At 44.7% G+C, this 26803-nt stretch overlaps 1 protein-coding gene across 2 annotated transcripts in view; it reads left to right on the plus strand.

The window, feature by feature from the left end:
* HOATZ (HOATZ cilia and flagella associated protein) overlaps window positions 1–26803 on the plus strand; it is a 167074-nt gene that overhangs the window by 13883 nt on the left and 126388 nt on the right. Inside the window, exons 2-3 of one of the 2 annotated variants that reach the window (XM_086958848.1) lie at window positions 8422–8460; window positions 17179–17249. In XM_086958848.1, coding sequence (XP_086814974.1) covers window positions 8422–8460; window positions 17179–17249 — 110 coding nt within the window. The remainder of the gene's footprint in view (window positions 1–8421; window positions 8461–17178; window positions 17250–26803) is intronic. The other variant, XM_086958849.1, reaches the window with a different exon arrangement.

Here is a 26803-nt window from a genome sequence, read left to right on the forward strand (position 1 = left end):
AGTTTGCAGTAAGGCTTCTCTGTTATTGTACCATGCACGCTTCATCGAAGTTTTTAAGGAGCTTGTTGGGGTACCCTCTTTCATGTAACTTTTTTTTCAGAATCCCAGCTTCATGAAAATAGTCGCTCCGTTTGTAGCAGTTTCTACGTAAACGTAGAAACTGGCCAAAGGGTAACCCGTCACGTAAAGATTTTGGATGGTGACTGTTGTATTTGAGGAGGGTATTGCGTGTGGTAGGTTTTGTATATAAGGTTGTATAGATGGTATTATCCTCATTCGCCTTGATGGTTAGGTCGAAAAAATGCATTTCCTGTGCATGGTAATGTAGAGTAAACTGCAGATGTGGGTTTCTTTCATTTAACCATTCGTGGAATTGTTTCAAGAGTTCATTGTTTCCTTTCCATATAAGGAAAACATCATCTATATATCTTAGCCAACATGATATGTTGGCTAAGAATGGATTGAGACTATTATAGATGAATTCTTTCTCAAAGTTGTTGACATAAATATTGGCTATATTGGGGGCGTAAACTGCCCCCATTGCCACACCTTTTTAGTTGCTGATAAAACTTTTTCTCAAACAGAAAAAAGTTTTTGCACATAGAGATCCTAATACATTCAACAATGAATTCACTAGGGACATTATGCGGTCTTTCTCGGCTGTCTAGAAGATTTTTAATGAGGGTCAAAACTTCCTCCTGTGGAATGTTAGTGTATAGACTATTAATGTCCATAGTCACTAGATATTCAGATTCCGGATTATAGTCATGATTCTCAAGTTTAGTTATAACAGCAGTGGTGTCCCTAATATATGTGTCAGCCTCAGTTGCACCATCAGGATGCAAGCAAACCGGGCCGAAGACGGCTGTAATGCCAGAAACCGGTCCCCGGGAGCTTGTTTCCTTCCCAGTGTAAGAATTGGCTTTTGTAGTTTGGTTTGCCCTGTTCCCATCATGCACTGGGACAGGAACAGACTAATTTGCATACAGCCAGGTTCTGAAACTGGGATGGTGCAGTGAGCTAAAAAACGGTGTTGGATCTAGCCCTGATCTCTTGACTGGGTGAGAGCTTTCTGCCTAATTCAGAGACTCTGTCCCTCACCACCCCTTGTTGTAAATAATTTTGTCCACCCTAAGCGTGGAAGGGTATTCTCAGATGTGAGACCCTTGCTCATTGCACCATCAGGATTCAAGCAAACCGGGCCGAAGACGGCTGTAATGCCAGAAACCGGTCCCCGGGAGCTTGTTTCCTTCCCAGTGTAAGAATTGGCTTTTGTAGTTTGGTTTGCCCTGTTCCCATCATGCACTGGGACAGGAACAGACTAATTTGCATACAGCCAGGTTCTGAAACTGGGATGGTGCAGTGAGCTAAAAAACGGTGTTGGATCTAGCCCTGATCTCTTGACTGGGTGAGAGCTTTCTGCCTAATTCAGAGACTCTGTCCCTCACCACCCCTTGTTGTAAATAATTTTGTCCACCCTAAGCGTGGAAGGGTATTCTCAGATGTGAGACCCTTGCTCATTGCACCATCAGGATTCAAGCAAACCGGGCCGAAGACGGCTGTAATGCCAGAAACCGGTCCCCGGGAGCTTGTTTCCTTCCCAGTGTAAGAATTGGCTTTTGTAGTTTGGTTTGCCCTGCTCCCATCATGCACTGGGACAGGAACAGACTAATTTGCATACAGCCAGGTTCTGAAACTGGGATGGTGCAGTGAGCTAAAAAACGGTGTTGGATCTAGCCCTGATCTCTTGACTGGGTGAGAGCTTCCTGCCTAATTCAGAGACTCTGTCCCTCACCACCCCTTGTTGTAAATAATTTTGTCCACCCTAAGCGTGGAAGGGTATTCTCAGATGTGAGACCCTTGCTCATTGCACCATCAGGATTCAAGCAAACCGGGCCGAAGACGGCTGTAATGCCAGAAACCGGTCCCCGGGAGCTTGTTTCCTTCCCAGTGTAAGAATTGGCTTTTGTAGTTTGGTTTGCCCTGTTCCCATCATGCACTGGGACAGGAACAGACTAATTTGCATACAGCCAGGTTCTGAAACTGGGATGGTGCAGTGAGCTAAAAAACGGTGTTGGATCTAGCCCTGATCTCTTGACTGGGTGAGAGCTTTCTGCCTAATTCAGAGACTCTGTCCCTCACCACCCCTTGTTGTAAATAATTTTGTCCACCCTAAGCGTGGAAGGGTATTCTCAGATGTGAGACCCTTGCTCATTGCACCATCAGGATTCAAGCAAACCGGGCCGAAGACGGCTGTAATGCCAGAAACCGGTCCCCGGGAGCTTGTTTCCTTCCCAGTGTAAGAATTGGCTTTTGTAGTTTGGTTTGCCCTGTTCCCATCATGCACTGGGACAGGAACAGACTAATTTGCATACAGCCAGGTTCTGAAACTGGGATGGTGCAGTGAGATAAAAAACGGTGTTGGATCTAGCCCTGATCTCTTGACTGGGTGAGAGCTTTCTGCCTAATTCAGAGACTCTGTCCCTCACCACCCCTTGTTGTAAATAATTCAGTTACAAAGGGTCTAATGAAAAAATCTGCATACTGGGCGAGTGGCTTAAGAATTGAATTACAGCCAGCGACAATTGGTCTCCCTGGTGGTTTTGTGGCGTGTTTATGAATTTTAGGGAGGATATATATGGCCGGCACAGTTGGCGATTGATTGATCAAAAAAGCAGCCTCTTTGGTGCTTAGCCATCCTCCTTCAAGTCCTTGTTCACTAAGTAATTTGATTTCTTTTTCAATAGCAGGAGTAGGATCAAGTCTTAGCAATTTGTAGTTTTCAGTTACAGATAGTTGTTCAAGCATTTCCTGTCGATATGCTTCACGATCCCACAGTACCAACCCTCCTCCCTTATCGGCCGGTTTAATTACCGTGTCTTTAAGGCTTTCCAGATTTTTTAATGCCAGATGTTCCTCTTTATTGAGGTTGTTCCTGCAGAAGATTTGTTTTGTGAACAGTGTTTCTGTTTCAATAAGAACAGCATTTTCAAAAGTCAAGATGTTTTTTGAGACCATATTGTTCTGAGGGAAAAAGGTTGAGGGCGGATGGAGGCCCGTTACATTTCTTTCTTGTGGGTCGTTTTTGGAAGCAAAAATTTTTTTGAGTCTAATTGATCTAAAGAATCTATATAATTCGCATTTGGTTTGGAATTGATTGTTCCTATAGGTAGGAACAAAGGATAGACCTGAAGATAGAACAGATATTTCAGTGTCAGACAAGATATGTTTAGATAGGTTAAATATCGGAATGGTAGACATATTGTTTACCATTGGTAAAATTGGTTGCGGGTCTGTCGTTGGCCTGGGGTGTATTGGTTTCTGTACCAACCTCGTTTTGCTCCCCTGGGTTTCGGTGGTTGCTCTCTCCCTCTCCTGTTGTCCTGGCCTAAAAAAAATTGGCGTGAAGTTGACGGTTGTTGGTCAAATGGGGGTCTAAAGTGGCCTGTAGGTATTTGATCACCGTCCGATTCAGATCCTGTTTCAGAAAATGTTGTTCTTTTCTGTTGTTGGTAATTAGGGTTGGGACCTCTAGGATTATTTTGTGCCTGATAGAAGTCTTTATTTAAGTAAGGATATGTTATTTCCTTGTGTTTACGAATATCCTTCTGAAGTTTGTCTGTTTTTTTCATAGAATTAAATTCCTCAAATTCTTTTATCGTTTGAGATATTTTGTCTAAAAGGGCTTTGGCGTTCGTAATACTAGAGTCACTGTTGATTTTGTTCTCTAGTGTCTCAATCTCTTTTAGCAGTGATTTAATCTGTTTGGCCGCAGTTTCAATGCTAAGCACCATCCAGGTGCGTGAGCATTGGTTAGCCGCGTGGCTAAATCCAATCTTAAATTCACCGTCTTCCGTGAAGATAATAGGGATGTTTCGGATCTGTAGGCCAGTTGGGATAATATTTGCGCTAAGGCAGTCTGTCAAGAACTTAGCATGAAGTTCAGTTCTAACTAATTTTTTTCTCAGACGTTCTAGTTGGTTCAAGTCTGATTCTACTGGTAGGTTAACTGGTGTACTTTTATTGCCTAAAAGCGAAGGTCCAGAGGCAATTTTGAGGATGTAGTCCTCAGTATATGACAGAGTCTCTGCCTCAGACATGTAAGCAGAGAGGTTTGGATAAAAAATAACTGTTAGATAACAGTTTTACCACTTGTGAAAATGGCTCACAGCAGAGGTTGTCTGCGCAAATACAGTGAATAAACAGGTGAGCAACCCAATATACCCTTGCGGGCTCGGGCAAAGTTAATACAAAGAGAGTTGGCCAGCAAGGGGTTTTGTTAATTAACTAATTCACAGCACCATAGGGACCTGTATTATATCATAGTACCCGGATCTGGAATAAATCAATGGCTGTTTTTGGATTTATTAATTTCTTGAAAAGAGTCCAGTAAAATCAGAACAACACAGTGTTACCACACTAACACCATATATACATTAAGTAGAGAATTTTAAGTAAAAAAACGGAAAGACCAGGATTTTGTGTTATTAGAGTATTATTAATCAAATCAGGCAGGGTACATACATAGATATTATTTAGATATTCAAGGTATTGGTCGTATCATCCTTAAACATATCTAAACATTAAGTCCAAACTGCTCAAACATAAATACAATGATTTCAACTCAAGAATCAGAAGAAAATCAAAGGAAGGTAAATACACAAAATATGCAGAGATGGACCGAAGTAGTCGACGTTTCGGTCTTTTTGAAGATTTCACAAGACCATCATCAGGACAGAAAGGTTATATATACAAATGATGACCCTCTGTGAAGAAAACAACACATTGTTACAATAAATATATATATTTTCTAAATACCTGGTTCCTAATTCTTTATTTTTACAAGTCAAAATATATTTACATTTATGTACATTTAATGATCAATTGGCTAAAAAAGTCGGTGTGGCGACTGCAGAAAAGGCAATTGAATTTTACAAGAACAGTTAATTAATCATAGGAAAAGTCCTAAGAGAGTATAGTTATCTTACTCACTTAGATTTCTTGAGTGCACGTCTATGAGTATTTAAGACGGCCGCAACACTTTAAATCGTGGCGTTGGTTCAGGGCAGACACTGATTCTCAAATGCCCAAATGTCACTGTATTAAATGAAGGAAATACAGTCTGTCTTACTATTATTATTTACAGGTATTTTCAATCAAGTGGACGGTCAGAAAAGCAGGGTTATGTTGTAGATTTACCTCTTAGTTTACATAGGAATGCTGTCTGAGATTTCCAACATGCAAATTAGTCTGTTCCTGTCCCAGTGCATGATGGGAACAGGGCAAACCAAACTACCAAGCCAATTCTTATACTAGGAAGGAAACAAGCATCCGGGGACCGGTTTCTGGCATTTCAGCCGTCGTCGCCCCCTTTTCTGAATCGTTTTTGGCCACTATAGGAGTGGCAGGGTATACTCAGACATGAGTCCATTTCTCACTGCACCATCAGGATTCAAACAAGCCGGGCCGACGACGGCTGAAATGCCAGAAACCGGTCCCCGGTAGCTTGTCTCCTTTCTGGTGAAGAATTGGCTTGGTAGTTTAGTCTGCCCTGTTCCCATGATACACTGGGACAGGGACAGACTGATTTGCATATAGCCAGGTTCTGAACTGGGATGGTGCAGTGAGATAAATAACGGTGATGGATCAAGCCCTGATCTTTGGACTGGGTAAGAGTGGTCTGCTTAATTCAGACACTCTGTTCATCACCACCCCCTTTTCTGAAGCATAATATTCTGATGCCTTGTCTAGTGCCAGGGACAAGTAGGCACAAAGCCTCATCTGAGAATACAACAATGTTTTCTGTTAAAGCTTTTGTTTAGTAAATCTTTGCAAGTGCTTTATTTCCATCCATTGCTGCAGAATCCCCTTTCACAGTCTGGCATGGTGTCTGACAATTAATTTCAAGTGAAATTGGATGCACTTGGAATTAGGACAATCCCTTTCCAAAACAGGGACACTTACTGGACTACAAAGTGTCACCAGAGATTGTAAAGGGGTTCACTGCTTATGATGTATGAATATTTCGTTCCTTTCTGATTTCATTTATCCTTGTTGAGCAAACATCTCTATGAATTTAGCACAGCACAGAATTGTATTTGTGGCAGCTTAGGGTAAGTTCTTCTCTACAAAGGCCGCACCTCTTGTGAGAGTCCAAATTATTCCTGTTTGGCCATGACCCTTTTAGAGACCTCTACCTTCTTCATCCCATTTAAAGCACCCCGTTTATAAATGGTTTCAGTGGTTTTCTATGTAACAAATAGTTGTTATGAAGAAGAGCCTTCTGCACCTAAAACAAAGGTTTTGCAACTTGAAGAAAACTGTTATGCCAACAATTGAGACTGTAACATAAACAGATCATAACCATAGAATACAGTCTGAACAACGCGGGCTGAGCCACTCCTGTTCCAACAACGCAAGTGGTCCCACTATTTACGGCCGGCATGGCTTGCGGATGGGTGGACGAAGGTTGAGGGGGGAACGGGGGAGGTCGCATGAGGTGGGTTGTCATTAAAAAAAAAAAAGTAAAACTTACCTTGATGCCAGGTCCCGCGTCTTCTCGTCTCCTGCCTCTGACAGGAACAGGAAGCAGGCAGCCAGGCTCCCTCCCCTAAGCCAATTAAAACACTACAAGCAGCGTTCTGATTGGTCTGGAGCGTCGTAACAAGGCGCTCAGCCAGGGGCTAGAGGGGTGGGCAGGTTTGTTCTCCATGCAGGCTGCATTGCAGCCTGCATGGAGAAGGGAAAAGTGTGCATGACTGGTTGGGGCGGCCCGAGAGGGCCGACCAAACAGTCTTTGCCCACACTCCTTCCGTGCCCTGCTCGGAGAGCAGAGCACCCCTCCCACCAGCAAACCAAACATAAAATGGGAATAACTAAAAGCTATTACCATTTTTTTTTTTTGCTTCTCGCACTGGTAGAAAGCAGTGGGGCGATGCTCCTCTGCCCTAGCAGAGGAGTCAACGCTGGTGCCAATGCTTGCCTTAACCATGCTATGGCTTAACCACGCATATGCATGGTTAAGGCAGTGCATGGTCTAGCTGCTGCTGGCAGGAAGCTGGAAGATGAAGGATCGGGACACGGTGAGGTAAGTGGGGCTGGGTTTTAGGGGAGTGGGTGTAGTTTGTAAGTGTTGGAGGTAGTTTTCAGGGCTAGGGGTTTGGGGTAGTATTCAGGGCTGGGGTGTCGGGGTAGTTTTTAGGGCTCTGGAGGGGTGGGTATTTTTTAGGGCTTAGGGGAGGTGGGGTAGTTTTTAGGGCTTGGGGGCAGGAAAGGTTTTAGGACTCTGAAGGGGGGGGGCAGCGGCATAGCTGGGGGCGGGGAGGCTGGTCCGCCCCAGACTGCACTGTTTTTGGGGACGACAAAAGTGACTACCACCAACCCCCCACGAACAAGTCAGTTGTCCGTCGCCACCCCACCTCGGGTCAAGTTGTCTGTTGGCCACCTACCTCTGCTCTTACCTGCACTAAGCAGCAAACTTAAGGTCCCTACCAGGTGGCATTAGGTCTAGCTACGCCACTGGGGAGGGGGTTGGTTTTCCCGAGGTAGGGGGGTAGGTTAAGGTGTCAGGGCAGGGGCTTGGGGGCCGTTTTCGGGCTCAGGGCGGTGGGCAGGGATTAGGATACTTTTTAGGGCTAAGGGCAGGGTAGGTTTTAGGGCTCTGGGGGGTCGGGTAGTTGTTAAGACTTGGAGGGGCAGGGAAGTATTTAGGGCTCAGCGGGAGGGGGTTGTTTTAGGATTCCGGGCAGGGGTCGGGGAGTAAAACGTACCTGATAAGCATTAACCATGGATGTGTCTTTGCCATACATGCCTTAACAACACATATTTGGTTGTATGGGCATGCGTGGGAAAGGCATAGGCATGGCTGAGACTTGTGTGGTTAAGACCGTGTGGAACCGGCATGCGTGGTAAACACATGCATGGTTCCATCACACAACTCATAACCACATCTTTCTCTACCATGATCTCTCTGAAATTACCTTACTGCTAGCTTAATAGATTTTTTCAATCAAGGAATAAGGCTGAAAATCATGAAGTATGTTCAATTTGGGTGTCACTGAAATCGCTAATATATACACATCACCCTAAAATTCACATCTTTTACAGATTCAGAACTGTGCTCAACTGACAAATGAAATATGTTGATTGGAAACGTTTTACAATGGATGAACAATGAAATATACTTGACAATTCCAATAAAGATTGACAGAGTAGGTATTCATATTCAGAGCCTGGTGTGCTTCTAATGCAGCTTGCTTATCATTTTGTTTTATTTTGCGTAGTACAGTTTTGCTTGTGTTTTTTTGTTCTTGTATTGCTGCTGGTACTAATGGTTTATTTTCTGTCATTTTAGGTTTTCTTTGCAGATGTTTTGTGTTTTTAATTTGCATTTAAATTTTCCATCTTATTTATTATTTCTAGAAATAAATGTTGTACCCCAGATTCCACCATTAGATCAAAGTAAGTATTACACGATGAAGTTTTTTCTGAGTTCAGTGTGGTTTTGTTTGCTTTCTTCCAATATCTGTAATAATTTTCATAATCAATTATGTATGAAATGTTATTTGATGCACACTAAAGAGCAACATTAGTATCTCTTACCTATGCTAAACTGCTACATCAAGTAATTTATTAACTAGTTACTTCAAGGAGTTTTCCAATACTTGTTATTAATACCAGCGAGAGGTTAAGATTTTCCAAAATAAAAAAATATGGTGTCCAACCTCGGACATAGAAAGCTGTATCCATACAGATTCCTCAAGATATCTGCATAAAATGAATGTAAGTCGTTTACACAGTGGTTATTTAGAAGTTCTGGGTTGGTTGGGCTGTCATGACCCTACCTTCAGTGCCTCTAGTATAGACCAGTCTATTGAATCTGTAAAATTGTGCATAGTCTACTAACTGGATATAGAAATACCAAAGAATAATGATTCTGTGTGCCCCACCAGGAGTCAGTAAAGACTTTAAAGGTTTAGGGCCACATCTATGAACCTATTTTGCCTTTGCCAGCAATCGGCCCGTTTCGAATGCAAAAAATGCTTTTCCTATTTATCAAACCATATTTTGCAATTTGGTAACCTGTTACTAAATCGCAAAATTATTCAAGTTCGAACTAGATCTATGGTCCCCCTTCTTGACACGAGTACTTGAAGCGACCACCCAGGTAGGACTAGTTGAATCGTGGTCAACATCGATTCTGGTTCCTATTTTTAAAAAAGGAGACCGTAGTAACCCAGGTTGCTACCGGCCTATTTCCCTTTTGGATACACTTGGCAAGATAGCAGGGCGTATCCTTTTGGAACGTCTTCAATGTTGGGCAGAAGAAAACCGCATAGTCTCAGACCTGCAATATGGTTTCAGGGAAGGGCTTGGGACAGTCGACCAAGTACTGAACCATACCCTGTTAATGGAAAAATACGTATCAGCAAAAGGTGGGCCACTGTACATGGTCTATGTAGACCTTAGCGCAGCATTTGACTGCGTTAGTCACTCAAAACTATGGACAAAAATCATGGACATGGGAGTCGAACCCGCATTGGTCAGAGAACTCTACTCCAATGCGACAGCAAGGGTCGGATTTGGGTTAGACGAAGACCTCACCAAATCATTCAATGTACAGAGGGGGGTCAGGCAGGCTGCGTCCTGGCCCCTTTCCTATTTACGTTGTATACCAACATCCTTGATCAAGAAATGGTCAGAGACAGTAAAGATCTGCCTGCCATTCAGCGTCGTCCAATACCAGCATTACTGTATGCCGACGATGCTGTCATCTTGGCAAGAACCCCCGTCCAACTTCAGCGTTCGGTGGACAGATACTCTGAGTACATGTCCTCCTGGAACTTAAAAGTAAATATAAAGAAAACTTTTACTATGACTGCGGGCGAAGAAAAAAAAAAGAAAAGGATATATACATTAACACCTTGGCTGCTATGGCTTTTCCCCTCCTGTGCTGATCCTGGATGAACCCCATTGTTCATGACGAGCTCAGCTCGTCATAAGCACAGCTCAACCGTGCCTCATGACGAGCTGAGCTCGTCCTGAGCAGCAAAGGGGTTAATAATACAGCACTAGACACAACGCTGTCATAATCCTACCTAGGAATCCTGGTAGACAGTAAACTAACATGGTCAAAAGCCATCGACACAAGGAAACTATCTTTCCTTAGGGCCACAGCAGCGCTAACTTCATTTGCCCAAAAACTTGGGAAGAGAGCTCCCAAGGAAATGTTAAAAATATTTCAGGCCAAATGTATTAGCGTTGCCAGCTACGGTGCGGGTGTATGGGGATATTCAAATACAGATGACTTACAGAGAGTGGAGAATTCTTTTCTTCGTTATCTCCTCTCGGTCCCCAGAAGTACAACGACATACGGGTGTCACCTAGAACTAGGCATGGACTACATCTCGGACACTTTAAAGATCCAACCCATAATGATGTGGAGGCGCATCTGGACGAATGACCAATGCCTACTAACCAGAGCCCTCATTGAGGATTGTATGTCATTAGATAAATGGCACAAAATAAGATGGCTGGAATACGTATAAGCGTTTTTTAATGATCTGGGCACTCCGAGCTACTTTTCTGACCCCATTACGACTTCTAAGATACCAAAAAAAGAACTAAAAAGGTTATGTCTGTCACACATGAGAGACCTCAGACTGGCTCAAGAAGCCGGCAAAAACTCAGTACGACACCTGTATATTCAAACCACCTTTCCGCTACAGCCATATTTAAAATACGATCTGAACCATTTTGAAAAATTCCTATTGACTAGATTTAGATTGGACAATTTTTACAGGCTTATCTCATTTCCTAAACAAAAAGACTGGTCGACTCACCTCCCACCCTGTCCCTGCGATTCTGTTTCCACTCAAAGTAATATTCACACAGTATTTTTTTGTAAATTCTTTGCAGCTTCCCGCACTCTCTGGATAATACCAATAGTAAAGATTATGGGACGTCGAACATGCCGACCAGCATTCTTAGCCTTGCAAATGCTGGAAAATGAAATGTATGCCAAATCAATTGCTTCTTTTTTAAAAATTTTCATAAATGATCGCCCCAATCTTAATACCGAGTGATTACCATGCCTCAATGAACGCAATTAATGTGCAAATGTATTTATTGTATTTTAATTGAAAAAATGTTTTTATTGTTCTTTTATGGTTCTCACTGAAAACCGAATAAAGATGATTTTGATTTGATTTGATTTGAATCGCAAAATTAGTTTGCGATTCAGTATTTGGAAGGAGTGTGTTTAGGGCATTCCTTCAAAATAACAAATTGCAGGGGCATGTATGAATGTTTTCTGACTGTGAATGCGGTTGCAAAACATTTGCATTTTACCAACAATTTTAAGTTGGTCATAACTCATGCGCAAATGGGAAGGGGTCCCCAAGGGACTGTAGACATGTAATGTAGTATGATACTTTGACAGACAGGGTAATTTGCAATCAATCTGCAGTCCCCAACCTGGGGAAATTCGGCATCAAGCTCTTGTCACCCCCTCCTCCCCCCGCCTCCTCGACAGTGCCCCTGGAATCTGAACCTTCCATGCTCTCTGTTAGATTTGGGGGTCTCTAGTTGGCAGAGATAGGTACCTTTTGAGCAAATAGGGATCCTTGCATCTAGTCAGAGTAAAGGGTACACTCCCAAAATAACCCCTGCTCACCCCCTTGGTAGCTTGGCACGAGAAGGCAGGCTTACCTCAGAGGCAGTGTGTTGAGCATTTGTGAACACATACAGTAACCCAGTGACAACACTACAGATGGACACCACACAAGTTGTAGTATACAAATAAGTATTTTTATATAGACTTAACACAAGACGGCAAACAACAAAAATTCACAATACTGTACTTTAAAAATGGTAGAAATAGCTTAGTTCTCTTTAGATGGTAAATGCGACACTTTAAGTTCAATGTACCTTTGGATGCGTAAAGCTATACAACGAAAGTATTGCAGGGAAGCTGATGCATCGGTTCCTTATAGGCAGGAACGATGATGCGTCGGTTCCCTACTGCTGTGTTGGTTCTTCTCTGCATGGGGAGGTGATGCGTCTGTTTCTTACTGCGCTTCCGTGGCTATGCGACCAGCAACGCCGTGGTGCGATGAAGATCCGGTGCAATGAAACAAATGGCGTCTTCTTCTTGACACTTCTCCAGTGATGCGAGGCGCTTCGGTGACGCGATGCAACAGCAGCGACACCCTTCTTCAGTGATGCAACAACAGTGGCTGCGGCGGCGTCACGCTTCTTTGTGAGTCGCTCTTCCAGCTCCTTGCAACACGCAGTCCCTCAGAAGGCCCAGCACAACAGCAGGCACTTCAAAAGATCTCAGGGGAGCTGGTCAGTGAAGTCTGTTATCCCTGAGACTTCAGCAGGAGGCAAGCTCAATTTCCAAGCCCTTGGAGATCCTTTACAAGTTGATGAAAGTAGCACAAAGTTATTTTCTCCTTTCTTTGGCAGTCAGACAACCACTGCAGGCCAATCCTCCAAACAGCACTCACCTTAGGGATAGTCTCCTCCTCCAGTTTCTCCCTGGTTCCTCTCCTCAGAAAAGGTTCTTCTTGTTTCCCAAAAGTGATCTAAAGTTCTGGGATCTGGGTCCCCATATTTACACTAGCAAATCCTTTGTCCTCTGAAGGCAGAGGGTCCTGTACCCAGTCCAAACCAGTTCTGTGCAGTCCTGGAGCACTTTGTTGACAAGACTCCTTCTTTCCTTTGACAGTGCAGGCCAGGGATATCAGACGCACCACAGGAGGTGGAGCCAGCATTGTGGAAGGCAAACACACAGCCTTATTCAGGTCCCAGGTGCAACTCCTCTCCCCCATCTACATGCAGATAGCTATATTCAGCCCTGTGCTGACTCACCCTGTCTCCTGAAACCCCCCAGCCCCTGTCACTCAAACTCCAGACAAGGAATGCACAACCTAGCAGAGGCAGGATTGGATAGTTAGGCAAGAAAATACCTACTTTCTAAAAGTGGTATTTTCAAACACAGAATGGTAAAACCAAAGTCACTAAAAGATTTATTTTATCATTCTGAGTTCAGGCATACTAAACTCGAATGTCTACCTAGTTCCCTGAGTCAATTAGGTTTATAAGATGTTATAATCAATCTGCCTATTCTGGCCTATAGGCAACAGGTAGCCTTGCAATAGTGAAAAACGAAAATGGCTGTAATTCACTATTAGGCCATGCCACACACACCATGGCATGTCCTACCTTTTACCTACAATGCACCCTGCCCTTGGGCCCACCATAGGGGTGAGTAATATGCAGAAAAGGGAAGGTTTAGGGACTGGCAAGTGGGTGCACTTGCCCAGTCAACATGGCAGTACCAGACTGCACACAGGCTCTGCAATGGGAGACCTGAGACACACTTTTACATCTGCTTCTGTGGGTGGCACAACAAGTGTGGCAGGCCCATTAGCATTTGATTTACAATCCCTGGGCACACTCAATGCACTTTACTAGGGTCTGACAAGTAAACCAAAGCAGCCAATCATGGAGTCACTAATCCATACATCAATTTGCCATAGGGAGGACTTGCACTGTGGCACTGAATAGCAGTGGCAAACTGCCCAAAGCATCTGTAACCAGCAAAAAAACATGAGGCAACAGCAAAAAATGGAAGGGAGACCCTCACCAACAGTGCCAGGACTAACACTCTCCATACAGCCCCAAGGCTTGCCGCAATCATTTGCTCTTGTCAGCGCTATCTTCTGGCACCATGTCTGAGTTCTGGTTGAGTAATGTGGTACACAGGTCTCTCCACTCAGGTCATCCACAATCCTTTCATTGCACCTGTTCTGCAGCATGTGAGTTTCCTCTGCCAGGGTCCACTCCATGACGTCCTTGTGCCATTGTAGTATCTCTGATGCCATTTGACCCATGCATATGATGGCTGCCCTCCCTCTGACTAAGACTAACCCCAATTTTAGGAACTTATTCTGCATTTTACTGCCTTCGTACGCTCAATGTTGCCCAGTAAGCAACACTTGGGGTGCATGTCATGTGCAGTTGCATAACCCTGTTTATGTATGCAACCACCTAAGCCTAGTGTACCAGCCTGCACTGCCAAGATAAATGTAGGAAGTGTGCAGCTCCTTCACTGCAGCAGAGACAGCTATTGGCTCGGGTTGGGGATATGCGATGCAAGTTCCTGGGTGTGAAGTATGTCCTCTCAAGGAAATTATAATGTATCAGTTGAAAGCGGGCGTTTCATGAAACAGAGTGTGTAAGCTCATTAACTCGTCCCCGGTTCCCAAGGGTACATCTAGATTAATGTCCCAGGCATAGCAGGCCCGCGGAGGAGTCCCCTCTGCATCCGTATGCATCGCTCCGTACAGCAGTGTAATCAAATGGCAGTCTGAACCACTGGATAGAAAGATTCCAAGGGGTTGCGTAGGTGCAGGCGCTTCAGGGTAGCATGGCCAGGTTGCCCTGGCAATTTTAGTAAGGCCGGCATGGTGCAAAAATTGAGCAGGCCCATGAGAGATTTCTTGGCAGACATCCTTGAAGGAGATAAAAGTCTCCCATGGATATAGATTACCCAAATAGGTGCACCCTCCATCCTGTCATGCCCTGAAGGACATGCCCTCCATCATCTATGGACCGGTTTCAATGCCCAAACCATAAGTTCTCTATGGAAAGGGTCCCGTCTTAGGACAACCTGAGCAAAATGTTGCTGACTGCCTGATTATGTATGGAATGTCATCTGGGAGTTCAGCACCCTCCATCAGTAATTCCAGCAACCATTTCACTGCAATTCTGCTAGACAATATACTTTTATTCCAATTATCACTTGGGTTCAGCCAGCTGGCCGCATACTGAAGATGGGCAGCATAGTAATACAAATCAAGACAAGGGACCACCAGCCCCCAATCTTCATACCGTCTATTCATTGTCGCCAAGCCCACTCTACTGCGCCAGCCTGCCCATAATGGAGAGATAAGGGTGGAGTCTAGCTGCTTAAAAACCCTTGAGGGGAGGGGGCACAATGGGTTGTGCATCACATTCAAGTATCGGCGGAGGAGATCCAGTTGTGCAATGGCTATCCTCTCCATCAAGTAGAGAGCAGCAGTGTGTTTCAGAAGGTCACAGATTACATCAATGCATCCAATACCCTATCTACGTTGAGTTGTAGCTGCAACCTCCTTGTGTGCGCTACCTGTATCCCAAGGTACCTGAACTGCGTCGGGTAAGCAGTCTATTGGGATTCCGACTAGTGAGGCAATAGGGAACAACAAGAATTTGTCGCAGATGAGCTGGAGACCTGAAATCTTCTCAAATTCATCCAGAATCCACAATAGTCTTGGCACAACATCTCTGGGGGAAGAGAGAAAGAACTGGGCATTGTCTGCGTAGAGTGAAATGACATGTGGAGTGTCCCCTATGAGTATGCCTTAGTCGTGCAGTTCCCTGTGTACCCAACTCGTTAAGGGCTCATTTGAGAAAGCAAATAAAAGCAGCAACAAAGGGCAGCCCTGCCGTGTACCGTGGCCCAGCCTCCATGACTCTGAGCAGCATCTCCCCTTGCACACCCTTGCAATCGGTTCTGTGTAAAGTAACCGATCCAGCCACAGAACCGTGAGCCAAGCCCATTAGCCTCTGCACCTCGAGCAGGTAGCCCAGTCCACCATGTCGAAGGCTTTCTCCATTTCAATCATGACCAGAGCCAGCTCCTCGTCCCAGTGTTTAACCTCATGCAGGATATGTGTCAGTTGTGGAAGGTTCATGCTAGTGCTGGAACCTGGGATGAAGCCACACTGTACCTCATGGACCAACTGCATCATCTGGGGCGTTAAACTGTAGGCCAGTGGCTTGCAAAGCATCTTCATGTCAGAATTAATCATTGTGAGAGAACTGCTGCTCCCCCCAGTTTAAGTGACATGCATATTCCACCCTCCTGAATAGTCGGGGGCAGTATCCCAACCTTCATGGCTTCTAAAAAAAACTCTTGGAGGCCCTGCATTAAAGGAGCCGAGTATGCCTGATGGAATTCTGGCGGAAACCCATCGCTCCCAGGAGTCGTTGACCGCAAAAGCAATGTCAATGCCGTCCTGACCTCTTCCAGGTCTAGTGGCTCGTCCAAGGCCTCTTTCATGACCGTCCCAAGCTTACGGAGCTCTAAACTTACTTTCCAGAATTGGAGAGTATGTATGAGGGACTATAGTTGGGTCTACAATACCCGCCTTGGAGTTGATGAAGCCACCGCCTGGGGTGGCAAGACGTGTCGGGATTGGCGGTGAATGTTCTCCATGGAGGATCCAGGCCAAAAGCCACCCAACTTGTCGCCCTCCCGGTGCAATCTTTGTGGATATTGTTTCAAGGTATACTTAACACGATTCCAAATATCTGTTATACGCCCACGAACCATACGCTCCTCCTTGAGTGTGTCTGCTGTAAATGGGTGCACTGTCTGTACCTTGGCCACGGCGGACTCATTCCTAGTCAATTTAGCCTGCAGTGTACTTTTCCTATTGCAGTTTGAATATATTTATTGAATACTAAACTCAAACAAAAATATGCATCTGTTTTAAAAAAATATATATATATTGCATTTACAGAGTGACAGAATGTAGAAGGGAAGAATATTCACAATATTATATTAAATTGTTCATTTAATATATTGTTGACCCAGTTCCAAAAATGATGACATTTTTTTAATTTGTTTTTATTTTCACTTATTGTGATTTCTATTTACAGATTCGTAAGCATTTGACAGTTCGAATCAGTATTAATTTGTAATCCGTTTTTGTCACTATTAGAACAGAGCGTTAGTATTTACTTTTGAAGTCTTTCTATAAGTGTTATCATTTGAAGTTGTAGCTTGATTGCAAAATCCAATATTACTCAAGTCTTAGTGGACGTTAAATGATGTCAGTTCTGAATACCATTCTAACATGTAGATAGATGTATGTCTGCACTGATCCAGTTCTTATGTAACTAACAGCTCACTATATCATTTACATGAGATGCTGTACTTTGACTTCTGCCTTCAATTTTTCAGATGTGTGTGTGTGGGTGCGTGCGTCAGACATGGGGAAGCACATTAGGACCTCCCGCCCCCCCCATTTCCCTTCTTCGCATTCAGGAACTGCTGATCTTGAGACTAAGTGACCGATTTATGAAGAATTCTAATCTCTGATAGCCCATATTTTTGTTTTTCAGAAATTGAACAGCTTCTTTTGGAAACCCAGAAAGCACTAAAAGCAGAAGAGAAGGCATATTATCTCGAAAAGGTACTGCTGCAAATATTCGATAACTAATGCAATATTTTTTAATCATGCTATGGAATAAATTATCAGATGAAATTATGCAAATTGTTCCACTGTCCTGGGTGATTAAATATTAAATCCGAATTTCATAGGAAATAAAATGTTTACTATTAATTATGTCAATTATTTTCCTTTATTTCGTGTTGTGGGAAACTATTACTCTTTTGTTTAGCACTAATCTTTTTGGTAATTTGTGTTCTGCATACATTTTTCTTTTGTGTTTAAAAAAAAAAATCTGAAAAATGAATATGGATGAGCCTGCTGTGTTTATCCATGTTACTGAAACTAAACATTATTATATTATGGACAAATATGGGTGGATTTTGCTCTCATGTTTGGTTGCTCTTTTTTAAAATCTTTTAAGTATGAATTTTTAAACCTGATCCTATGGTGTGTGTGGTTGTTTACAGCCTCTCGTTTTAGGTATGACTGTTGACACTTCTATACTGGTCTCACCAGACTATTGTTTTTCCCAAAAAATCCTACATAATATATACATACATAGAGGGACTTTTAGTGAGCGGGCTGCATCCATTCCTCTTTTAAATTATTATTCACATTTTGCTTCCACCCACCTACTGCATACAGCGTGGGTCAGTAGGCCTGCCTCCTTACACATTGGCATCTTTCACTTTGAGTGACTGCACAAATCCTGTGCACAATGTTTAAAAATAGTTCCTTTCTCTTCAGTTGGAAAGCTGGTTCAAAATGTGCTTTATTTATTTCATTTGTTATATTAACTTTTATACTGGCTATATATTTTATGAGCAGTCTTTTATAAAGTTAATGGTAGTAAGAGTTTAAGTGGCATTGCAAGATTGTGCAGCTGCCTGCAGATTGAGTGCTTGATTATTCAGTGGTTCATTCTTTTCCCGTGCACAAATAGTAAAATGCACCATGCCACAAAAGACTTGTTGTTTAATAAAACATCACTAGTAAAACATCCGTATCGGTGAATGTTTTTCAATGTAACATTTTTTATTACAGGCATTAGGCAGCCACATTTAGGTGATTACATTTTTTTTTCAGTTGTGGCATATACTTACCATTTTTTTTGAAAAAATGCATCAGCTTGCGGAGGCAGACCGATTGGCTTTGCCAGTGCTTGTTTTCCGAAGAAGCGAGAGGTGTGTTTTTGAGCAGTAAGCACGGCAGCCTGTGTTCACTCAGCACTTTTCCCGCTTCTGCTCATGTCGAGAAGCCGAGTCCTCTGCACTGCAGAGGGGCCCCTGATAGGCTCCTGTTTAACGCTGGTGGTAGTTTGAGCCGCGCAGCAGTTAATGATGTGATGGATGGTGACAGTGTATTTAGTTAATGGGCAGGTCCATTCCTGTAAGGGGGGTCCGGAGCAGGAAGATGGAGTTTCCCTGTGCCCTAAATCACTGCAGATATTGGCAGCTGTGAGAGGTGATCAGGAAGCTGATAATAATGGACTGACAGGGGAACCAACTTAGCTGGTATCAGTTCTGCCTCCAGGACGCCTGGTTATTCTCCCAGGTACTCTTGCCCTGTGAGTGCAAGCAATCCTTTCTTTATGTGGAGAGCTATGCCTCCAGGTCTCTTTTCTTTTGTACGATGGCCTGTAACACTTCCGGGGAGGGTTATTTTTCTTCTCGCATAGGTTTAGCCTGAACTAAAAAGAATTTCCTTTCCTTTGCTTTCATTTCAGAAATGTGTGTATTTTAATTTTACAAGTTACTATGATTTGAATGTTCACGAGTTCCCTGAAATTTGAATTAGTATAACAAATGTTTTTAAAATAAGCCATCCCTAGCTATATTTTGCAATTCACCACCCCTTTTATTTATTTGTATGTTATTTTGAATACCACTTATTACGTTTCTCAGTCATTTCAAATGGGTTTGGAGGAAAATGGAGCAGAGACAGAAGATTTATTTTTATTTTACTTTATTTATGCGATTTTATATAGCACGGACTTTACCTGAAGGTGTCAGAGCGCTTCACAATAGGAACAGTAATGATACATGAGAAGAAAATTACAAGTGGACAAATTACAAAAGCAAACGTTAAGTTACATGAATCAAAAGTGACAATAGTGAGCAACCAAAATACATGAGGTAGCAATCGGTACATTACAGGAGGAAAAAGTGATGTGTGCAGGTTACAAAAGCGTACAAAGTACAAGTAGAGGTATAATACTGCAGTAAATGGCAGACACTCCAGCACAAGAACAAACGTTACGTAGGCAATGGTGGCATTTGTGCAAGTATCTAAAGCAAACAAAATGTGAGAGGTAGCAAACAGTGTGTTACAAGAGAAAAGTGACGTGTGCAAGTTACAAAAGGGTATCATACACAGGTACAAGGATAATACTGCAATAAATGGTAAACACTCAAACTACCAGAACACACTGGGAAGGCACTTCCATAGTCACGGACAATAGAATTTTCAATAATGGGAGGTCTTCCTTCAGATGATAGAGAGGGTGTGAATTAGATTTGGAGGTGTCTTTGGAGGAGGAGAACTTTGAGGTCCATTTTGAAGGCCTGGGAGGAGGAGATGGTCCGTAGCTGAGGCGGAAGTGAGTTCCAGATTCTCACTGCGTTGCCTGGAAAGGATTGGGCCATCGATCTTTCCTTCTTGAAAGTAGGGGGTTCAAGCAGTAGATTTTCCGCATTACGAGATGGTCTAGAGCCTCCAGACAGTTTCAGTTTATTCGACAGGTAGCGAGGAGAGGAGGAGTGCAAGGCTTTGTGGGTGATACAGGCAGTCTTGTAGATAGCTTCAGCCTCGATTAGAAGCCAGCGAAGGGTGGATAACAACGGTGTGATGTGGTCGCTTCTTTTGGCCCCACAAATGAAACGGGCTGCTGAGTGGAGGACAGATTTAAGGGGGGACAGGTGGGATTTATAGAGGCCAGTAAGAATAGAACTGCAGTAGTCCAGTATGTCGGATGTTTGTGGCCTGAGGTGCAAAATGTGCGAGTTTGGCAGGGAAGGGGATGGTATGAAGTCTTGGCAGGGAAGGGGGTGGGATGAAGGCTCGGGATGGGGCTGTGGGTCCGCATGGACTTTACACCTCAAAGAACATTGGGTTTTGCTTCAAGTTGGTGAATCAGAGCAATTTCGGATTTCTGATCAATAGGCAGTGCTCTCTTTTCACTTTTAGATGTCCCATGCCAGGGCACAGAATAATATCCTAAACCATCTATATACCGTGGCACGGGATTCGGTCCTAAATAATACTGACCTCTTTAAAATCTCCATGAATTCTAGTTGCAGTTCTCCTTCTGTAGAGCTCATCAGTGTGATGCTTCAACAGAAATGCAGAACTTCGATAAAAAAATTACTAGTGGCAAAAGTAGCATTTTCCAGTTCGAACCCTCCTTGTTTAATAACCAAGCAATATTTCAGGGCATGTTCGCCTTTTGGACCTACCAAGTGCCATTTTGATGGCGCTTAGTGAGTATTACCCTAACCTTGCCTTGCGGAAAGGTGTTGTGTGGCGTGCTTGGGATGGATGAGCGCAGTGACAGCTAGCTTAAAACTAGCATTGGCATAGTCAATAGGTGTCGCCTTTGGGGTGTTATACGTGTTTAGACAGAGCTATTGGCTTTGTTAACGTTTTTAATATGTGCACTCAGGTGTGCACTGTAGAGACATGTCAAAGGTAGTAAAAAAAACTGTGTAAAAGCAAAAATATTTGTTCTGGTCACAAAAGTCATAGATTACCAAAGACGTTCTTGGCACTTAAGGGAACTACATTGTGTTTGGATGTGCTCTTTTGAAAGGGCAGAATGCCATCACTCACAGTGAAGTTAGCCTATCGCTGAAGCTGAGCCACGCTGTAGCGGGCAGAAGATAAATATGGTTCATACAATAAAAGTCCTACGGATTAAGTTGGGTAACTGAAAGCCCCTATAGCTAAGTATAGTGTTCATATAATTTTAGTAAAATCAAAACATGTTCGCTGATGCCAGGCCTAGAAATTAAAAAAAACGAGTAGATTGTGACATAGGTCAAAAACACAAAAGATGCTATCGGATTTTGTTACTCACTATAACAGACTCATCCAAACTACTTCCAACCAGTCTTCTCCCCTTTGTAAATAAACATTAACAGCCTCTTTCATAAAATGAAGACAGCACTCTGAGCACGGATGAAATACTTTATCAAACGTGGTTAGTTCAATTTATGAGAAAATATATGTCTGTGAAACAAAGAAAGAATCATAATGAACTAAGAGACATATGTAAGCCAAACGCACCTAAAAAGTTAGTGAGAGATGGGGAAGATAATGTAACTTGGCCAATAGAAAGAATTACAGCAAAAGAGACTGTAGATCAAAGAAGGTAAGGGACAATTACAGGCACCTCTGAGCTGTCCTCCACGCAGTGACAAGGGCAGCCCTCTCCGACTGGTTCCAGCCACTGGAACAACAGATCCTTTCTGTGCAAAGTCCCCAGCCACTGCCCCTTCTGTGTCCGGCCTCACATTGTCAGCATGAAGTTAGAGGGCTTAAAACAGAAAGACAGAACTAAAGTGCAGTGGGGTAGGAAAAACCCGCCTTAGAGCAGAAGTAAAAAGACAGAAAGAAAAGAAAACTGAGCTACAGAGTGTAGTACAGAGAGGGCGAGGCAAAAAAAAGCCAGTGAGTGGTGCGTGTGCGCGCGCTGCAAGAAATATAAGGAATGCAGCTGACACACTGCCAGCCACTGCTCGCTCCCGAGACCCCTAGGCCATGGGAGTGATAGTTTAGAGGAAGGGCGGGGCATGCACCCGCCTTTGGCCATTTACGTGCTTTCATTATTGAAAGCCACACGCAAAGGCCAATCGAATGTGTGGGAGGAGTCCGACCCACACAGAGAAGTCTCTTGGAAGTCTCGAGTGATTCCAGGAGGCATTCTCCTAGTGCAGCGCATGCATGCTTCGCTACGCTCGACCTAAAAATAATAGTGGGGCGTGAAGGCACACAATTTACCATTTATTCAGGAGCTCCACCGGTGCAGCACTGTCCACAGGAAGGAAAAGGAAGGACTTGCTTCCTGCTCGTGGAACGCAACTCCAACCAATCCTGGAACTGTTTTCATGTTGTGAAAGCAGCTCTAGGATTGGTGGGAGCAGGCTCACCCAGCACCCATTTTGAGGCTGGGTGCCTGTTCCAGCAATCCTCAGGCTGTTACACAGCCTTTGGATTGCTGAGTCTACAGGGCATACGTTGGGATGGCCGTCGCAAGATGGCCAGCCAATCTGTCATGTGCACTGTGGACCAGTGCTGTAATCCTGCATTTGCCCACCCACACCCTCTGTACACAGCACAAGCCCGTGTGGAGGCAAATAAATAAAATGGCATTGACGACATTAAATTTTATTTATTTGTGTTTGCCTGCTGCTCTCGCAGCAGGTGGGGCGACGCTCCTCCGCTCCTGAGGAGGAGCCTCCCCTGGATGGACGAAAGTGGAATGTGAAACTGGGTTCTCAAACTGATGATGGGGAATTGTTTGAATATTGTAGGTGGGGTCTTTTTGAAAACAGGCAGTCACATTGTTCGCCTGATGGCAGCTATCCTTACCGTTCTTTACTTCACGCTCTTCTTGCTGTAATAAATGCCCTTCACATCCATATCTTTCATCGCTGCTCTTCATTTACTGTAAAGCATAATGCGTGGATATACAAAGCACTGCTCTGCAAAGTGTCTCTGAAAATACAGGTAGCATTAATGAATTTCAATTTAGACAAGCTTGCATAAAAACCGTTTATTCCAGATTGCGTATAGGAGTATGAACATTCCTGAGTTTAGTGTAAAACCTTCAGTCATTCCTGCCATTTTATCCAACAGATTTGTACTCCAGGACCTGTACCTGTACTTTTTCCTTTAAAAAGTTAGACTTAAATTACACAGCATGAATTGTGAGGTTAGCAAAAATACCAAGGCTGGCTCCTCGTCTCACTAACTAAATGTACAAGAAAACCAAAAAGCTGATGAGTGAACTATATTATTCTATGTCCGGCACTGGTAAATATTAGTGGCGTAGATCTATGAAAATCAGCCTTTATCCTGCTCCAATGGGGGACGTCCAGCCTGAACTTCCAGGCTATATCCTTTTAAATTGGAACAAAATGAACCACTGAACAGTTTCGCCCTTAGTAGCCTCATCAGTGAAGTACTGTTTGAGCCCTGCACAACAGCGACCATGACCCATGTATGGACATGCCTTTCAGGCTGTCACACATTGTTTAGCTCTGAATTATTATTGTTTTCTTTAAAGTGATGTTATGAGTGAAATTCTTACCTTAAGGCCAGCCACTGGCAATTCCTTTAGGATGCATTCCATTCCATTGCTCATTGTGCCTGCGTAAGTGGGCAAACCTCCCATGGCCATGGCCCAGTAGTACAGTGACCGCCCTGAATCCATCAGCAGCGGCCGCTCCACACGCAGCTCCCTGACCTACAAGAAGCCTGGTATCGTAGCGCTTCACCGCTAGAGTACTGCCTGCCACCTCGCCTTTGCTAACATCGCTGCGCTAGATTGCCTGACTGTCTGTCTGCCTACGATCTGTGCTGCACATTGCTTTTGCTTCGTGACTTCATTGAAATTATACTGCATACCATAATTAGACCTAGATTGCCATAGAGCGCTTGTATAAGATTTGAAAATTTGATGTGCTGCCTGTAGAAACATTTTGTGCTTGATTGTACCTGTGCCACTGCCATTGGCATCGCGTTGTCTGTGTCCCATTACGGTTTCGTTTTCGGCCTGCGGCCATTTTGTTGTTGTTGTGGTGCCTCCCTTACCCGGATCTCCGCCCAGCTACCGCCTCTCAGCTGATCCTCCCTCGCCCCTCCCACTATCCACATATGACAGATGACTACGCGTGCAGCGGTCACGCCCCATGCGCGCCGAAGGTGCGCCAAAGGTAAGCCCATCTACGCCCGTCCGCTCCTGGACCGCGCCCAGAGCCAGACCCCCTGGTCCTCGCAATACCCACCCCACTCGCTTATCGTATGACGCCGCTACTCTCCTCGCACTTAACACCGGACGCACCCCACAATGCTGGGTAGCTACCCCAGGACACACCCACGGACCATTTGCATGCCACTCATGCAAGTTCGCCTGCATCAGGACCCACACCAAATCCTACTCCTCCAAACACAGCTCCGACCCTAAACACCTGAAGTGCATCCTGCTGAACACCCGCTTGGCCCACAAACACGCAACTGAACTCTGGGACCTACTCGACACCACATCACCAGAGGTCGCCTTCCTTACAGAAACCTGGATGAACGCATCATCAGCGCCCGACATCGCCATAGCCGAGGAGGCATCGCCATCGCCCATAAGAACACCATCCGAATCACGACCAGCTCCGACGATAACCTCGCGACCGCCAAACACCTTCACTTCCAGATCCACACCGACCCCAGGACCACACTTAGAGGCACTCTCATCTACAGAGCACCAGGAACACGCACACAATTTAATGAAGACATCACTGACTTCATCAGCCCACATGCCCTCACCTCCGAGAACTACATCCTACTGGGAGACCTCAACTTCCACCTGGAAAAGAATAACGACAACAACACCACCACCCTTCTGGAAAACCTGGCCAATCTCGGACTCAAACAACTTGTTGACACCCCCACCCACCTTGCCGGACACACGCTCGACCCTATCTTCACCTCCAGCAAACACATCTCCTTCGATCACACCACAGCTCTCCATTGGACGGACCACAGCTGCGTTCACTTCAGCTACAAAAAGACCACGACCCACATCTCACCACAACCTATTCCTCGAAGAAACTGGAACAAAATCGACACCGACCAACTCTTGACATCGCTTAACCAAAACCCCCCCGCCATATCATCGGACCCCAACCAAGCTGCCACCAATCTCACACAATGGATCACCCACAGCGCTGACAAATTAGCACCCTTGAAAAACCACCAGATCAAACAAGGTAGCAAAAAGGCCCCTTGTTTCAACGATGACCTTAAGAAATCCAAGAAGTTATGTCGTACCCTCGAGAAAACCTGGAGAAAAAACCCAACCACTAACAACGTGACCACCTTCAAGGACGCCACCCGCAAACACCACCAACTGATCCGATCCACCAAGAAATCAGCATTCAGGGATCGACTCGACAACACCCACAACAGCAAAGAATTATTCAACATCGTCAGAGAACTTACCAACCCCACCGCCGGCACCAACGACATCACTCCCTCCCAAGACCTCTGCGACTCCCTATCCTCTTTCTTCCACAACAAAAAAGCCGACATTCATAACCGCTTTGGAAACCTGTCCGAAGAACAACCCACTCCACCCACCTCCGAACCAAAACAGCACTCTCACAACCTTTACGCCTGGAACCCAATCACGACTGAAGACACCATCCGCCTGATGAACTCCATCCACTCAGGATCGCCAACCGACCCATGCCCCCACCACATCTTCAACAAAGCAGACTCCATCATCGCACCCCATCTTTGCGATGTCATCAACTGCTCCTTCAACTCCGCTACCTTCCCAGAAAGCTGGAAACATGCCGAACTCAGCGCCCTTCTGAAGAAACCCACAGCGGACCCCTCTGAACTTAAGAACTACCGCCCCATCTCACTTCTCCCCTTCCCGGCCAAAGTCATCGAGAAAGCAGTCAATAGTCAGCTCGCCGCCTTCCTTGAATCCAACAATTCACTTGACCCCTCACAGTCCGGCTTCCGAGCCAAACACAGCACCGAAACCGCCCTCATCGCCGCTAAAGACGACATCCGAACGCTACTGGACAACGGAGAAACAGTTGCCCTCATCCTACTTGACCTCTCCGCCGCCTTCGACACAGTCTGTCATAACACCCTCATACATCGCCTCAGCAACATCGGAATACAAGGAAAAGCGTTGGACTGGATCATCTCGTTCCTCGCCGGAAGATCCCAGAGAGTCCGCCTCCTCCCATTCAAATCAGAGGCAACCGAAGTCATCTGCGGCGTACCACAAGGATCATCACTCAGTCCCACCCTCTTCAATGTGTACATGAGTCCTGTCGCATCCATCGCGCGACAACACAACCTCAACATCATCTCCTACGCTGACGACACCCAGCTGATCCTCTCCCTCACCAAAGATCCTAACACCGCCAAAACCAATCTACACGAAGGAATGAAAGAAGTAGCCGAATGGATGAAGAACAGTCGTTTAAAACTAAACTCGGACAAAACGGAAGTCCTCATCCTAGGTTCATCCCCCACTGCATGGGACGACACATGGTGGCCACCGGCTCTGGGCACAGTACCCATACCTACAGATCATGCACGTAACCTGGGCTTCATCCTAGACTCCTCCCTTTCGATGACCAAACAAGTCAACGCCGTCTCATCATCATGCTTCAACATCCTACGCATGCTCAAACAAATCTTCCGCTGGATCCCCACCGAAACAAGAAAGACAGTCACCAACGCACTAGTCACTAGCCGACTAGATTATGGAAACACTCTACGCCGGAACCACAGCCAAACTACAGAAAAAACTCCAACGCATCCAAAACGCCTCAGCC

Source organism: Lissotriton vulgaris, chromosome 2_1 (assembly GCF_964263255.1).
Source record: "Lissotriton vulgaris chromosome 2_1, aLisVul1.2, whole genome shotgun sequence".
Classification (NCBI taxonomy): domain Eukaryota; kingdom Metazoa; phylum Chordata; class Amphibia; order Caudata; family Salamandridae; genus Lissotriton; species Lissotriton vulgaris.